This window comes from Schistocerca gregaria, chromosome 11 (assembly GCF_023897955.1).
Source record: "Schistocerca gregaria isolate iqSchGreg1 chromosome 11, iqSchGreg1.2, whole genome shotgun sequence".
Lineage (NCBI taxonomy): Eukaryota > Metazoa > Arthropoda > Insecta > Orthoptera > Acrididae > Schistocerca > Schistocerca gregaria.
This window is the reverse complement of record NC_064930.1, coordinates 74,709,823-74,727,860: the sequence shown is the minus strand read 5'-3', so window position 1 is coordinate 74,727,860 and position 18,038 is coordinate 74,709,823. Positions and strand designations below refer to the sequence as shown.

Below are 18,038 nucleotides of genomic sequence, written 5' to 3'. Positions count from 1 at the left end.
TATACATTTTTTTGTAATAATAATAATAAAAGATAAATATTTAACCTCGGACGTTAAATCATCATCTTCCTTAGGCTGTAAATATGAAACGTATAAACCACATTAAAATGGATCAGTGTTGTGAAAAAGTATGTTCTCAGCTTCACAATTTTTTCTATATCTACTCAACTACTAACTCCACGTGGGAAAAATATTTTTAAAAACAAAGATGATTTAACTTACCAAACGAAAGCGTTGGTACATTGATAGAAACAATAACAAACACACACACACACACACACACACACACACACACACACACACACAAGTCAAGCTTTCGCAACCGACGTTTGCTTCATCAGGAAAGAGGAAAGGAGAGGGAAAGACGAAAGGATGTGAGTTTTAAGGGAGAGGGTAAGGAGTCATTCCAATCCCAGGAGTGAAAAGACTTACCTTAGGGGGAAAAAAGGGCAGACACACACACATATATATATATATATATATATATATATATATATATATATATATATACACACAGGCAGACACGTTGCTGCTAACTATAGTAGACTGCAGGGCCACCTTATTTTTAGAATGAACTGTAAATACCTATTAATTGTTGTGTTTGTCTGTTATGTGGGGTAGGCTACAAATTTGTGTTTTTGAAGGTAATATTTTTCTGGGAGGGGGGGGGAGGAGGAAGGAGCAGGTCCCCCTACCCAAGTCACGCCCTCCTAAGGTGACCCACGTGCTGTGCGACGCCCTGAAAATATTCTAAGTTCGGAGTTGGCGGCCGGACAATGGCCGGACTACGTGGTCCATTGGCCACTTGGCTGGGAATTCCATTGTGATGCTGTGTAGGTGATGATGGTGGACTTTGTGAAACCGTCATGGCAGATATGTCACAGTTCGTATGGAAATGAATAGTAGCCAGATAAATCACAATACCTCAAAAAGAGACATGTACATTACCATTATTTGTACAGATGATTCTGATGGTGTAGTCAGATTTTCAGTATCTTAATTTGTTTAAAGTTTAGTATCTGACTGTAAATTGTACAAGTAACACCCAGCAACAAATTTCCAAAATCTAAATGGTTCTTCTGATTTCGTTGATGTGTTTTAGAAAGCTATTAGTGTAGACCTAAATTGGTATAAATTACAGGCGTGTAACTTGAATAGTACACAAGTTATTGGAGGTCAAAGTGGCCGATTACTACTAATCGTGTCAGGCCATAAGTACTCCACAGTGACATGAAAAAATGGTAGTAGCATGCTTATAAATATATTTATTCATCTATGTCTTTGTTTATATCCAACATATGCTATTCGTGAAGAAAGTGGTTAAATATTTACTGTTTTAGAAAGCACAGAGACATTAGGCTACTGGCCTACCTTTTGTTCTATTTCTTTTATATATGTTTATTTAATTAGAGTGTGCTTATGGTCCAGCCTTAGGAATATTTATTTAAATTAAAGTTATTTAAATGTAAATCCAGTATATCAAATGTGTTCCATTATCTTTGTGTGGGCCACACACCGTCAGGTGGCTTGCGAGTATGGATGTAGATGTAGATGTAGATGTAGATGTAGATGTGTGTTAGCCTTAAGACGTGGTGCGAGCGCTCTAGCCAATCACAGTGCTCGAGATTGGGGAGACTGGATGGAAGTGGGAGGAGAATTCTGGGCAGAACGGCACAGGACACGGGCAGTGCTGGACGTGACAGCCACACGGTCGCGCGAGAGACTCGAGGAATGTGTAGCAGTTTGTGCGTGGTCGCGAGATGTAGATATACTTCGAAGCGCCAACTTGTGAACTTGTGAGATTTCCGAGGTTTCTGCAGCGAAGACGCATTACGTGTTTAGAAGTGAATATCTCGCGAGCTATGTTGTCGCAGGAATGCAGTGGGAATCTATTGTTTCCCCATTATTGAACTTATATTTTGATTAACTGCTGGACCATCGACACCAGTAAGTGTTTCGCAGAAACATACCTCATTCTCGAAAGTACTACTACTATTGTACTCGTCATTCAAATTCGTTAAGATAGTACCTGCAGATATTTATAAATTTCTACATTACATTCACAACTGCCGAGTGATACGAACCTCGGAACATTCGATTCATGTGTATACTCATATTGTCTACTCTAGACTCATCAGTATTTGGCTCGTTATGCGACAACTACATATCCCGGCCCCTAGGCAACGAAACTGGCCGAAACTTTTAATATTTCAACTCTCAGTCTGAGGGTATGTAGTTGAGAGCCATCACACTACGCCATTTCATTGTTATTTGAAAGTCCGCAGTGTGTAACACACCGCCTACAGTTTTGCCGCTCACTGCCTCGAAGCCTATTCCAACTGTGCAGGCAGTGATGTCCTCATAAGACGCGACCGTACTGGACGTCACCCAAACACGCAGAGCCCTTTTTTGGGAAGGGTGTGCAGTGCTGATGGTGTACATCTACATCTACATCCATACTCCGCAAGCCAGCTGACGGTGCATGGTGGAGGGTACCTTGAATACCTCTATCGGTTCTCCCTTCTATTCCAGTCTTGCATTGTTCGTGGAAAGAAGGATCGTCGGTATGCTTCTGTGTGGGCTATAATCTCTCTGATTTTATCCTCGTGGTCTCTTCACGAGATATACGTAGGAGGGAGCAATATACTGCTCGACTCGTCGGTGAAGGTATGTTCTCGGAACTTCAACAAAAGCCCGTACCGAGCTACTGAGCATCTCTTCTGCAAAGTCTTCCACTGGAGTTTATCCATCATCTCCGTAGTGCTTTCGCGATTACTAAATGATCCTGTCGGATCTTCTCTATTTCTTCTATTAACCCTATCTGGTACGGATCCCACACTGCTGAACAGTATTCAAGCAGTGGGCGAACAGGCGTACTTAACCTACTTGCTTTGTTTTCGGATTGCATTTTCTTAGGATTTTTCCAATGAATCTCAGGCTGGCATCTGCTTTACCGACGATCAACCTTATACGATCATTCCATTTTAAATCACTCCTAATGCGTACTCCCAGATAATTTATGGAATTAACTGCTTCCAGTTGCTGACCTGCTATATTGTAGCTAAATGATAAGGCCTCTTTCTTTCTATATATTCGCAGCACATTACGCTTGTCTACATTCAGATTCAATTGCCATTCCCTGCACCGTGCGTCAATTCGCTGCAGATACTCCTGCATTTCAGTACAATTTTCCATTGTTACAACCTCTCGATATACCGCAGCATCATCCGCAAAAAGCTTATGTGAACTTCTGATGTCATCCATAAGGTCGTTTATGTATATTGTGAATAGCAATGGTGGTACGAGACTCCCATGCGGCACACCTGAAGTCGCTCTTACTTCGGATGATTTCTCTCCATCGAGAATGACATGCTGCATTTTGTTATCTAGGAACTCTTCAATCCAATCACACAATTGGTCTGGTAGTCCATATGCTCTTACTTTGTTCATTAAACGACTGTGGGGAATTGTATCGAATGCCTTGTGGAAGTCAAGAAGCACGGCATCTACCTGTGAACCCGTGTCTATGGCCCTCGTGGGCGAATAGCGCGAGCTGGGTTTCACACTATCATCTTTTTCGAAACCCGTGCTGATTTCTACAGAGTAGATTTCTAGTCTCCAGAAAAGTCATTATACTCGAACATAATATGTGTTCCAAAATTCTACAACTGATCGACGTTAGAGATATAGGTCTATAGTTTTGCACATCTGTTCTACGTCCCTTCTTGTAAATGGGGATGACCTGTGCCGTTTTCCAATCTTTTGGAACGCTACGCTCTTCTACAGACCTACGGTACACCGCTGCAAGAAGGGGGGGCAAGTTCCTTCATGTACTCTGTGTAAAATCGAACTGGTATCCCATCAGGTCCAGCGGCCTTTCGTCTTTTGAGCGATTTTAATTGTTTCTCTATCCCTCTGTCGTCTATTACGATATCTATCGCCCGGCATCTATTTAGATATCTACCATTTTGTCATCTGTGCGACAATCTAGAGAAGGAACTACAGTGCAGTCCTCATTTGTGAAACAGCTTTTGAAAAAGACATTTAGTATTTCGGCCTTTAGTCTGTCATTGTTTCAGTACCATTTTGGTCACAGAGTGTCTGGACATATTGTTTTGATCCACCTACCGCTTTGACATAAGACCAAAATTTCTTAGGATTTTCTGGCAAGTCTGTACACAGAACTTTACTTTCGAATTCACTGAACGCCACTCGCACTACATTTCGCTTCGCGTAATTGTTGTTTGTCCGCTAGGCTTTGGCTGTGTTTATGTTTGCTCTGAAGTTCCCTTTGCTTCCGCAGCAGAGTTCATTGTATCACATTTCACCTATCGCTGACAGTTGACAATACATTTTTGACACGCGATGTCGCAGCCGGGTCGCAGCGCGACCCCCGACGCGACTGCCTCGCCGGCCGCCGCCGCCAGCCCGCACCCCCTGCAGGGTGTGCCGGCGCGTCCGCACTCGGCGCCTCCCGCGCCACCCCCACAGGCCGTTGAGGCGCGGGCCCAGAGCCACGGCCACAGCGCGCCCCCACCTGTCGAGTGCGCCGTCTGCTCCGAGCTCGGAGACGAGAACGTGCGGTTCGAGCCGTGCGGGCACCGCGTCACCTGCGAGGAGTGCGCCTCGCGCGTCAAGAAGTGCCTCCGCTGTGGACAGGTGGTCAACAAGAGGATCACCAGCGGTGAGTGCCCCGCGTCCGGCTGTCCCGATGTAGGTTTTCCGTCATTTCCCTAAATTGCTCCGGGCAAATGCCGGGTCGGTTCCTTTGAAAGGTCACGGCCGACTTCCTTCCCTAATCCAATGAGACCGATGACCTCACCGTTTGGTCTCTTTCCCCAGACAACTGGACCCAACCCGATCCTCACACCACTGTAACAGCCATTGAAGTCGTTCTCGATACTGTGTGCAGATTTTTTGTGTAGTCGGGAGAATGTTTGTAAATCAATAATGGTACACGGTTATTTCTCGATTAATACCCCTGTTGCAGATTACGATGTGCTCTCTGAAAATAGCTGCACAAATATTCGTTCAGTCAGATCCTGATAAAATTTCAAAACGGCGAATCTTCTCTGAATGTTTAGAAATGTAAATTAGTGCGCTTCACAAAACAATAAAGTGTAGAATCCCCTGAGCGAAGCCAAAAAGACAGGGTAACTCCAGTAGCCCGCAGTCCTATTTCAGAAGAGAAGAGAAGTGAAGTGAAGTGAAGTGAACAGGTAAAGTTTGACGTGTAAGCCGTTTAGTGTCCGTTCCCGTCGGCAGCTCGCTAAGAAAAGAGTTCCGTTTGGCAATCGGTGCTCAGAGAGCCCTTCTCTTCTCAGTCAGGTGAGCCTTGCAGTGTGATCTAAACGGCAGGGTCACTTTGCCTCACCCTATTCCTGGAGTGCACTAGTTCATTATAGTCACATCGGAGGAAAGGTGACGGACAAAAGACACAATTTTTATGTAAAAGTTGCTTAGCATCTGCTGCTTATCTCACATAGACTATATGGTCTCATCAATTTGTATGTTCTTTCATCCATTACTTACAGTTTCAATGTACACACTGTGCAAACATTGTATCTAGTCTATGCCAATTAAGCTGCGGACAGGGCATTAAAATTTAATAAAGCAATTCTTCACCCAACATTGGCACATTTTTAAAAAAAAATCCTAATTGAATTTATACGAGGGTGGTCAGAAAAGTTCTTAGAATCACCACAAGAGGTCGGTGCCACCGCAACGAGTTGTTCACATGATATTCATTGGAGTGTTGCCTGTAAACACGTGCCACGTCAGTGCTCTCGGAAGAGAGCTGTGGTGGTGACGTGGCTCTGTTGTTGCTCCCGCATAGTGATTTGTGAAGATGGAAAAATCAATATTCGAGCTGTGGTTAAGTACTTTGTAAAAGAAAGGTATGAAAGCAAAGGACATTCGTGCCGATTTTCGGAATACACTGCGGGACTGATCGTTAATATTCAACTGTTGCCAAGAGGACAAATGAATTTAAATTTGGTCAGGTGAGCTTAGATGATGATCCACACAGACGTTGTCCGAGATGTGTCACTACTCCAGAAATCATGGCCAAAGTGCACAAAATGGTCACGGACGATCACCGATTGAAAGCACGTGAAATTGCTCACGCTTGCCAGATGTCATTTGAAAGGATATACCACATTTTAACTGCAGAATTAAAAAAAAAATCTGCCAGACGGATGCCACGACTCTTGACACTGGATCAAAAACGCAGGAGAATGGACATACTGCAAGAATGTTCGGCCCATTTTAGGAGAAATGAACAAGGTTTTTTGCGCCAGTTTGAAACCACAGATTAAACTAGAGTGCACTACTATACACCAGAGACAAAACAACAGTCAAAGCAGTGGAAACGTGCTGATTTTCCGCAGCCAAAGAAAGCGAAAACGATTCCTTCGGCAGGAAAGGTCACGGCATCAGTATTCTGGGATGCGAATGGGATTCTGTTTGTTCATTATCTCCCCACTGGGCAAACAGTTGCCGGAGAATACTATGCTAACCTCCTGCAACAAAGGATACAGGGGGAAAGACGTGGTTTAGCAAGGAAGAAAGTCATCTTCCATCAAGACAATGCGCACCCACACACCTGCCACACCCGCCTTATTCACGTGATGTGGCTGCATCAGACTTCCAGCTCTTCCCAAAACTGACAATTTTTCTCGGTGGTCAAAGATTCACTTCAGACGAATAACTGATAGACTGAGTTGACAACTTTGCAGGCCCGGAGGGTGCTCATTTTTCGAGATGGGATCGAGACATTCAAACATCGTTGGACCAAGTGCATTAATCTACATTGAAAAATAAAAAAAGTTTCAGTGATGTAAGTACTTTTTTCTATTGCGTTCAGAAGACTTTTCAAACCACCCTCCTAAGTTCTTACGCACATTGTATGTGTACAAGTCAGCAATCTAGAAACAGTGTACCTGCTCTAAAAGTAACGGAGATGCAGGCAGGGCGTTGGAAGCTATTCTCGATATACCGCACTGCCGGTTGTAGTGTTTGGCGCAAAATCACCAGGCTGCTCTCAGAATTGACTCTCGAACAGGCGACGTAGAACTGCCCGTGTGAGGAGCAGTCCTCCCCCAGGTGGACACTTGCCACCTTTTACGACTGGCTAGGATATTTATTGAGCGCCATTGCAAAATCGGCTTGCGAGGGGGACCTGTAATCGCTTGAATTCAAATGGGTAGTCAGACATTGTAAATGGTATTCACGGTACGACTACCGGTTCACCCCGAGCACATCCGGTAAGAATGGTGGTGTTGGTAATGTTCGTGCAGAGAGCAATTACTTGTAGTCTAGTACCATTACAAAGTTTAGGCAGTTCAAGGTGCACAGTAGTAGCATGGGTGTACTAAGCTTAAGGAGAAGTTTGGGAGAAAGATCGGGTGGGTTAGTGCTATTAAGGAACTCCACTGGTTAGTGGACCACGTCTTCTGTCTGCCACACTGACTCCATAGAACTGTATTCCATTTCTGACCCTCCAAAGGACGTAAGTACTACGTCATTAATAGCACCAGCTCTGTTGTTCTCGGGTGTTGTACGCCCTGTCACACATTCGGTCTGTGAACTTGATCCGTACAATCAAAATAGCGGGGTAAATTCTATCTGTTAGCATTTTTTAAGATTGTGGCTACTGTTCCCTATTTTCAGTAGAGGTTCAGAAACCTCTCCAGCACACTTATCACCTCTTAACATGGACTCCCATATTTTTCTTTAGACGCTGTTTCGTGAAATAGGGCCATAGATGGGAAGATTTAATGCACTTCCTAACCTCGTCTGCTCGGGCTCCTCTACGTACGAAAGGAAGCTAAACTCCCCTGCTCGAGCACAGGAACTCCACCTATCACGCGATCGTCACGTTTTATGTCTTTCAAAGTTCCGTTAATTGCTTCAAATCTGCCTTCGTGGGCCATAGTACTCTCATCCCATATAACAAATTTACACTCCCGGAGAACTTTACTCAGCCTTGAGATATTGCATACAAACGTTTTAAATTTGATGAGGCCGAACAGGAGTTAAAAGGCACTGTGAGCTGTATCACCACCTTACAATAGTGTTGCTAATTAAGGCAGTAGAAGCCTGGTCTTCTCCGAATGTACATCTGACCAAAAAACGATTCTGGTAGCTGGAGTCAGAGGTTTTCGTTGATCCTGTCTTTTGAGTTCTTGTGATGATAATCGGTAGAAACTTTCGTCCCCTAACAGATATTTCGTTATTTCTTACTGAGAATCAAATACCATTTTTGATAGATTTAGCTTTAAAAATATTTTGATATAACAAAATATTTCCATTAAAACTTTTATCCCTTATTTACTCTCTAAGGTGTTTGGTTTGCAAAACCACTGAAACACACCTTTTTTATGTCTAACTGAGAAGCCAAATACAAATTCTCATATATTTAGTTTTAAAAATGCTTGGATTATTAAATATTTTCATAAAACATTTCGTCCCCTGTCACCCACCTCCCCTCTTAGGGGTTAAAATCCAAAAACACTTAAAACCTATTATTTTTATTTCTAACCTAGACATCAAATACTAGTTTTCATAGATGTACCATTAAAATACTGAGTAGTTCTTTCATTTACAAAAAGGAGAAAAAAAATTTCACTCACTATTTCACTTCCTGAGGGGTTCAGTTTTCAAAAATGTTGAAACAAGTATTTTTTTGTTTCTGACTGAGAAACATAATACCATTTTTCACAGTTCTACCGTCAAAATTGCCTTAATAGTGACATTTTTTTAAAAAAACTCTTCATCCCACATTTGACCGTCTTACGGGTGGAATTTTGAAAAATCCCTTCTTAAATGGTGCCTACGGTGTAAGATCAAAATGCTCTCCAAATTTCAATTTTCTATGCTTAGCAGTTAGGGCTGGGTGATGATGAGTCAGTGATTCCATCAGGACACTTGCTCTTATCTATAGAGATAGAAAAAATGAAATTTTTTCATGTTGTGGCCTGCACGCACATGTTACACAGTTTTCGCTTTACACAATATTTCAAACCAGCATTAGCAGTTCTGGAGAGTTAAAGTCTGATTTGGGAACCTAATTATAACTTCAATGATTAGGCAAAGAACTGATAAAATGTATCAGCTATACTGGGTATCTCTCCCAAGAGCCGTCAGGTGGATTTTCTCTGGTGTTTCAGGAGATATTTGCAACTTTCTTTTTGCGGTGTGTAGGTCATGTGTGCCCAGACACATACTGCTAATCACGTCTTTCATGCAGTGCCACGTGTATACGGAAAGAGTCGATTTGTTTCCCATTACAAACAGAATTGTTTTTAAAGCAAAATATTGTGTGTCCATAATTAGTATAGTTCGCTGATGACATTGTAATTCTGTCAGAGACAACAAAGAACTTGGAAGAGCAGTTGAATGGAATGGACAGTGGCTTGAAAGGAGAATATAAGATGAACATCAACAAAAGCTAAACAAGGATATTGGAATGTAGTTGAATTAAGTCGGGTGATGCTGAAGGAATTAGATTACGAAATGAGACAGTTAAAGTAGTAATGGAGTTTTGCTATTTGGGGAGCAAAATAACTGATGATGGTCGAAGTAGAGAGGATGTCAAATGTAGACTGGCAATGGCAAGGAAAGCGTTTCTGAAGAAAAAAAAATTTGTTAACATCGAGAATAGATTTAAATGTCAGGAAGTCCTTTCTGAAAGTATTTGTATGGATTGTAGACATGTATGAAAGTGAAACGTGGACGATAAATAGTTTAGACAAGAAGAGAATAGAAGCTTTCGAAATGTGGCGCTACAGAAGACTGTTGAAGATTAGGTGGGTAGATCACATAACTAATGAGGAGGTAGTGAATAGAATTGGGGAGAAGAGGTGTTTGTGGCACAACTTGACAAGAAGAAGGGATCGGTTGGTAGGACATGTTCTGAGGCATCAAGGGATCTCCATTTTAGTATTGGAGGGCAGCGTAGAGGGTAAAAATCGTAGAGGGAGACCAAGAGGTGAATACACTAAGGAGATGCAGAAGTATGTAGGCTGCAGTACACGCTGGGAGATGAAGCAGCTTGCACAGGATAGATTAGCATGGAGAACTGCATCAAACCAGTCTCAGGACTGAAGACGACGACAACATCAACAACAACGACAACAACATTAACAGGGATAGTAAAACTTGAAGAGTACACCAGTACTCAGGCAGCAAAACGGTAGCTCCACGGCGGCAGCAGTCATCACGGACCGGGGCCACACTTCCACTACGGGAGTAAAGGTTATTCTTCACGTATTACTGCCCCTGTTAATGTGTATTAATAAAAGGAATATCGAACTTGACTAATTGGGACTGCTCTATTGAATGGCCGTGTAATATTCCATTTTAAAAATCATTTTGTTTTTAACGGGGAACAAACTGACACCTTCCGGGCGTCGCACGAAAAATGTGGCGAGCAGTATTTGTTTGAGTCAGCAACAGACGCACTACATAAAAAATTCTGCAAATATTTGCCAAAAGCGCAGAGAAAATGCTGTGAGAGGCACCGTATGTATTCACCTACAAACGTGCGAGGTTAGTGTCCTGTTGCTGTACTTTCTGGATAATACTAGAGTTTTCATATAAGATCTGTTTCCTCCACAGACGGGCGCACCATCGCCTGCAAGTCAAGACACCCGAGTGCCGAGAGACTGCGCTACCTCGAGTCGAAGATCGCCGAAATCGAAGAGACGCACTGCTGCTCCATATGCATGGAGCGGCGGCGCAACGTCGCCTTCCTGTGCGGACACGGTGCCTGCGCGCCCTGCTCGGCCACGCTGCGCACCTGCCACATGTGCCGCAAGACCATAACGCGCAAGATAAACCTGTACTAGGCTGCCCGCCTCGGGACCGTGACGCGGAAGACTGGAGCTCGGCCGAGACTACGACGTACGGCGAAAACCTGTACCGGGCCACCTGCCACGTGCGTCGTGTGACTGTAGAGCGAGAGGGAATCGGTGCCGGGGTCGTGTCACGGGCGTCGCAACTCTGTAACGTCGGAGATGAACCTGTACGGGCTACCCGTCACGTATTCCACGAGACAGTTGCGTCCTGCCAGCTTCTACCGATGAAGGCCTGCGGGTAGAGTCTACAGTGGCCCGGTGCGTCACCAGGCGACAGAAACGATTGCGGTGCCCAACTCGTGCCGGTAAAGCCACAGCGTGTGTGTCCGTACACTTTTTATTTTTACCGGGAAGAGCCTCGCTCTACAGGAAACAGTGCGTCCTCACGTAAGGTCTCCGTCTCGATGCAGTCTGACGCGGAGTGAGAATATCTCAGTGACACTGTGCGGGCTGCTGTACACTGGTGTTACGAATAGTGCAGTGCCGCTTGAGTGCAGCCGAGAGTTGCACTGCGTGTTTACCCTTCGAGGAAAAAATGTTTTGCTTTCTCTGCACAGTAACTTGCCTGCCTTCGGGGAAAGTCACTACAATAATGTGTTTGGCAGCAGTTAATTGTACGTCTCAGTACGATTTGAAATACTGTTGACTGATTGGGCATTGCAACATAGTTTTTGTGTCGTTGTTCTCTTTCTGTGTGTAGGGTAGTCTGTACTGACTGACTGGATTGTTGTGTCACATTCTGTGGTTTACTATGGTGTGTGTGTGTGTGTGTGTGTGTGTGTGTGTGAACGAAAGTGAGAGAGAGAGAGAGATTTAGGTTTAAAAAGTTTTAACTGTAAGTAGATTCATTAGAATGAAGTTAGTAGACACATTTTTTAAGAACAAATGTCGCTACAAAAGCAGAAGTAGCGTTTCGCCCGGTGCAAGCTCGACAGCAAAGCTAGAGTGTCATTTTGTACTACATGCAGTAGTGATATTGTGTGCCATCCAGGTTGTGAATTAGAATTTTATTTTCCTTGGCACTTAGTCAGTTAAATGCAGTGGGGGCTCAGATTTGAAAGAGAGATTCTTTCCTCAGCAGTGGAAATTCCTACCCGGTATACAAACAGTGGTAAGTCTTGTGTACAGATAGGCACGTAAACACGAAGCTGGATACCATACAGCTGTTAGGCTGCAATCCCTCATCACAGACTGCTTCGTGGTACGTGATTTTTGTCTTTCTGTCTGTGTGTGTGTGTGTGTGTGTGTGTGTGTGTGTGTGTACACATACATGGTGTTACAAAAAGGTACGGCCAAACTTTCAGGAAACATTCCTCACACACATAGAAAGAAAATATGTTATGCGGACATGTGTCCGTAAATGCTTACTTCCATGTTAGAGGTCATTTTATTACTTCTCATCAAATCACATTAACCGTGGAGTGGAAACACACAGCAACAGAACATACCAGCGTGACTTCAAACACTTTGTTACAGGAAATGTTCAAAATGTCCTCCGTTAGCGAGGATACGTGCATCCACCCTCCGTCGCACGGAATCCCTGATGTGCTGATGCATCCCTGGAGAACGGCGTATTGTATCACAGCCGTCCACAATACGAGCACGAAGAGTCTCTACATTTGGTACTGGGGGTGCGTAGACGAGAGCTTCCAGATGCCCCCATAAATGAAAGTCGAGAGGGTTGAGGTCAGGAGAGCGTTGAGGCCACGAAATTGGTCCGCCTCTACCAGTCCATCGGTCACCGAATCTGTTGTTGAGAAGCGTACCAACACTTGGACTGAAATGTGCAGGAGCTCCATCGTGCATGAACCACATGTTGTGTTGTACTTGTAAAGGCACGTGTTCTAGCGGCGCAGATAGAGTATACCGTATGAAATCAGGATAACGTGTTCCATTGAGCGTAGGTGGAACAACATACTGACAAAACTAAAATGAGCTCTAACGTGGAAATTAAGCGTTTCCGGACACATGTCCACATAACATCTTTTCTTTATTTGTGTGTGAGGAATGTTTCCTGAAAGTTTGGCCATACCTTCTTGTAACACCTTGTATACGTGTACATGTAGGCTGTGCAATGCTTCCTATACACAGTTCGTCTTTACCATTGAAAACAGTCCCTCTCTTGACATTGTTTTTGTACATACTATTGCTTGTTGTACTAATTCTTTCAGATGAAACAGCAGTTAGCACAGCAGGCTCACATTCGTAAGGAGCTGGTTTCTGTCTCTGGCCATCTCAGTGTCTGCTTTCTGACATTTCCCGAGACTCCATTATGTGAATGCTGGGACAGTTTCTCTGCAAAGGACCCTGCTGATTTTCTTCCCAATCTACGCCTGTGGTTCATCTTTAATAATATTGTCAATGACAAGGCAATAAATAGTGTTATTTTTCCTTCTTCAGGTCGTAGGACGCACTTGTCTAAGCTTACAGGTGTAAGTCTTCCCACTGTAAGGGAAATAGCGTATTGCAGTTACGAACATTCTTCCGAAGCACGAGTCTCACTTTTCCCAATTCTTATGTATGATATGATTGGAACGGGGTGTAATGATTTTATAGCCTTATGAATTAAAATCAAAGGCCAGAGGAGAAGAGTCAAAAAATTCATTTTTCACAGTCAAATAAAAGATGCAAAAGTGACAGTTTATGAATGCTGTCGTGTTAATTCGTGCAACATTCCAAACACATGAGGTGGGCTTAGGCAAATAACATGTTATCAGTCATGCCGCAAGTGTAGCCCTAATTTATGGCTGTCCTGATTCTCATTTATGATCACAGACCACCTTAGTTACAAAATATCCAAATTTAATGCCAAAGTGATGCCCCCTCATCATTTCAACACTTCTTCTTCTTCTTCTTATTCTTCTTACTGACATGATTCTCCTTATGCAGGTCATTCACAGAGCCTCTTCTAAGCATCTCTTTTCTCCCATAAGCATCTCTTTTCTCCCACAGTCTATCATTTAGCATCTCCTCCCATTGAAATCCTCTTTGGTTCACACCATCCTTTACTGAATGTCTCCATCTTGTCCATGGTCTTTCAGGTCTCATTCTTTCAATGTGACCAAACAATTTGGTTTTTAGGGACTTGATCAGCAGGGAATTTTGTATTATTTCATTTCTTATCCTGTCTCTTCGTGTCTTACCGAGGATTCCTCGTAGAAAATGTACCTCTGTTGCTTGTATTCCGCACAGATCCTTCTTTGTCAAGCGCAACATTCTGATCCGTAGGTCAAAATTGGAAGAAAATATTACTTGTATATCATGATCTTTGCTCTGGCAGTTATTTTTCAGTTTCTAATTATGTCGGATACAAAATAATAAAATTTTGAACAATTTTCCTTTCTCTCCTAAATTTCATCCTTGATGTTTCCTTTCGGGTTAATTTTCTTCCTAGATACTTGAAAGCATCTACTACTTTAATAATTTTTCCATTGTGGGTTACATCTTTCATGTTTTCACTTTTCTTGCCAATTTTCATTACTTCACTTTTTGTGAAGCTTATTTCCATTCCCACTTCTTCAATTACTCTCTGTCAGGTGTTTGGTTTCTCTCCCAAATTCTGCTCATTTTCTTCCCGAATTATCATTAATCTGCATATGATATGATTTTCATATCATCTGCTGTTGACCCTTGGTGAACTTTCCTTACGATGTTGTCCACGGCTGTATTAAAAAACACTGTGGAGTGCATGCTCTCTTGCCAAACCCCTCTGTGCATTATAAACAGTTCTAATTTTTTTGTCATCTATTATAACACAATTCAGGCATTTTTTTTGGTACATTTTGGCACTTCTGTCGTATTTCTCGTTCACATAGTAAATGTGGAATTGTACTATAGTTTTGATAATGTGAAGGTGCTGCTATTAGAAGGTGGCATTTTTACAATTTTTCTGTCAGAAATTCTCTTCTTACAAGCTATTAACACAGTAAAACCTCATTTATACATTTTTGAAAGTGGAAGATAAAGTAAATCTGCAAGTTGGATTAATGTTAAAATGAAACTTTTTAATATACTTTTATTAGATTAAAGAGTGTGCAAATAAAATACACATATATTGTACAGTAATAGGTACAGTAGTTCAGCTTATGCCTAAGTTATGGGAAATTAAAGTTATTTAGGCCTAAAGAATGAATCAGTTGTGGTTTGTTTTTTGGAAGCAATACTGCAGTCATAAATCAAGATTTCATATGCAGTCACTGTGCACATATTGTCATCACTAATCTTACGTACATTGTGTTACTAGTAATGCACTAAGTGCTTCTAACTGACTGGGAGGATTCACAGGTCCACCGTACAATTCTTTGGATTCTCCAAAAATATTTATGTCAGCTGATACTGGCACTGCTACTTTAATTATTTCCTCCTCACTTTGTACCCAACACATAGCAGTACCAGCATCAGAATCACCAAAATCAGTTCCATTTGAAATACGAGCCCAGTCATTCAAGTTACTGTCTTCGTATACATAGTTAAAGGCTACCCAGACATTGACCTTCATCTGTGCGAATGCACACAGGTTGTCCAAACTCGTACGGGAATCGCCAAAGCGTGCGCGAGTAATGAGTGAGTGGGCAAATGTGTATAAGGTACAATACGTATGTAGAATTGTGGACAGTTGGGAATGTGAGTCTCACGGGAGGCGTGCAAGGGATAAGTCCCTGCAGTCGCGCTATTCATCTGTGTCCTTGGTGGCTCAGATGGCTATAGCGTCTGCCGTGTAAGGACGAGATCCCGGGTTCGAGTCCCGGTCGAGGCACACATTTTCAGCTGTCCACATCGAGGTATATCAACAACACCTGTCGGCAGCTGAGGTTTTCAGTTAGTCGTCATTTATTCATTGTCTTCTGTTTTATTGAAATCTACGTCAAAATGTTCAGCGTCTTCGGAGTCTGCTTGAGTTTCATTTTCTGTGATGTCAGTTTTTTAAAAGGAGTTGGGTATTGTGTATGGCTTCAATTGATCCCAAGCATTCCTTATGTACTGCATTGCCGGGATAAGAAAAATAAATTAAAAAGCTATATTTACATATCTGTGCTGAATTTAAATTAGTTGCTAGTGCTTTTCTAAAAAAATTAGTGCAGTTCAGATGGAATTGACAGAGAATGCTATACGTACGTAGCCTATATGTAAAGTGTGTCCCAGCCTACAATGCTATTCTTTGGTTTATCTGCATCATATCCAGTTTGGGATCTTCCTTCCCACTGTCAAGATGTGTGATGACGTGATGAACCGGCATTTTTGTGTACTTTGCTCTTGTGGCAGCAATGATACCCAAGTCCAGAGGTGCTCTCGCAATTTGTTGGAAAAGCTTCCAGTTCTATGTTGCCGACCTGTAGTGTTGGAGAATGAGCCGAACAATTGCGTAGGAACAAAAGTACAGTAGTTTCCTCTTGTGACGACACGTGCAGGTGTTAAGCTCAACAGGGTGACTTTTGAAGAGGTTTGCAGCCATCCACACTTTCTCGTTTGTCTCGCACTTGGTGGAATACGACTTTATGCCCCGAAACATCGAGGCTTCGCCGACTTCCCAATCACCGGCCATCTGCGTTTACGGTAAAGAGTACAATCATTCTTGGCTGGCTTATCTATCCCCCAAAGCAGGGATAGCGCTTAAACGCCAATGTTTTGTCAGGCACAAGTAAAAAAAAGTCCCGTTTCATCTGTGTTGTAAATAACTTTCAGACTGTACCTTGCAATTACACTTGGGAGATCACACTCTTTCCAACATTCTACGGTGACATTATTCACACTGTTAACCTTCCCCCGAACTCTGCGGCCAGTGATGTCACGTCTTACTTTGAAGTGGTGCAATACCAACCAGAACCAGCATGAAAGTTTTCAACATTTAACTTTTTTGCAAATTCTAACGCCTTTTCTTTCAGTATTGCACCTGAAATAGGTACATTAGCTGCACACTGTTGCTGAAACAGAGTCTGTTGGCATTTTTCTTACATCTGCAAACTTTCCATCTCGGTTACTCATGTGTTTCTCGTCACTTCGTCCGGCTTCCGAAGCACTAGAGCGTATTCGAGTTTCAGTGGCCAGTATGGTAGTTAAGGTAGAATATGGGATTTTGAGACGCTGTGCCCACTTCAGGTTCACAAGAACTTCTTTGCACTTCTTCAGTTACATTGACTTACTCCTGCGTGTAAAGACGTCATCTTTTTCTTCGTGACAATCTCATCATATTCGCATGCATAAAAATTGGAAACTACACTAACAAATTGAGTTCACCCCTCACGAAAACACTGTTTCACTCGGTGTGCTCTCCGCCTGCTTACACTACCGTCAGGTGCCGCAGGAATGTATTGTACTGCAGGCCGTATTACCCCCTCCTTAGGACGTCATTGAGAAGGGCTGGTCTGCAGTGCTCACGCATTCACACGGCACGACACTTCGTGCGGCGACTGACAACAGGTTTAGCTGTTGCTGCGAGCAACTTCGATGCTGCTGCTGCTGTTTCTGCTGATGTCTCGGGCTGACTGTTCATAAATGGCTACTCGCTGCATGGCCAACCGACAACACCGTCTCCTCTCCCGAGTGGCATCGTGTGAAGGCAGCTATTGGAGCAATGTTCCGTCAAGTTATACGATCTGAAACCAACTGCCACGAGGTCAACAACAACAGTGTCGCCACGTGTACTGTAGCCGAGACCCGCAATCGTAACTGCGACTTTGGATGCACACGGCAAACCGATAATCGCTCGCCACACTAAATACAAAATGTTTTGAGACGATTTCTTGGTCTTTATATTAGATAAGTCTGACAAAAATGAGTGTGAAAGAGTAAAAATAATAGCGTAAAAGTGCAAAAACGTATAAATGGAAAATGTGAAAGTGGGGTAACTCTGCATGTAAAATCGAAAAAGTGCACAGTGTACAACATACGAGAGCAAAAAACGTAGAGCTGAGAAATGTATAAATGTGGTTTCACTGTTTAAACGATGTTTCTAATAGGAAGGGATAAGCATGCTTCCAGACCACAAAAAAGTTTATCTAGTGTCGGAAATTGCTGTAACATTTTTCTTGACTTCAACCTCTAATTGTACAGGTTTCTATTTCGGGAGCTCATCTCTCGCTACTCATTTTTGTAATGGGCTTATTTCAATTCCTTTTCTCCTCTTGAACTTTGTTTCTTACACCATATCTTCTTTTTCACCAAGTAGTTTCTTAATAAAGC

At 42.8% G+C, this 18,038-nt stretch overlaps 1 protein-coding gene across 1 annotated transcript in view; it reads left to right on the top strand.

The window, feature by feature from the left end:
- LOC126295335 (E3 ubiquitin-protein ligase MIB2) overlaps positions 1–18,038 on the top strand; it is a 370,711-nt gene that overhangs the window by 195,390 nt on the left and 157,283 nt on the right. Inside the window, exons 17-18 of the mRNA XM_049987804.1 lie at positions 4,375–4,684; positions 10,621–11,164. Of these exons, the coding sequence (XP_049843761.1) occupies positions 4,375–4,684; positions 10,621–10,850 (540 nt within the window). The 3' untranslated portion in view covers positions 10,851–11,164. The remainder of the gene's footprint in view (positions 1–4,374; positions 4,685–10,620; positions 11,165–18,038) is intronic.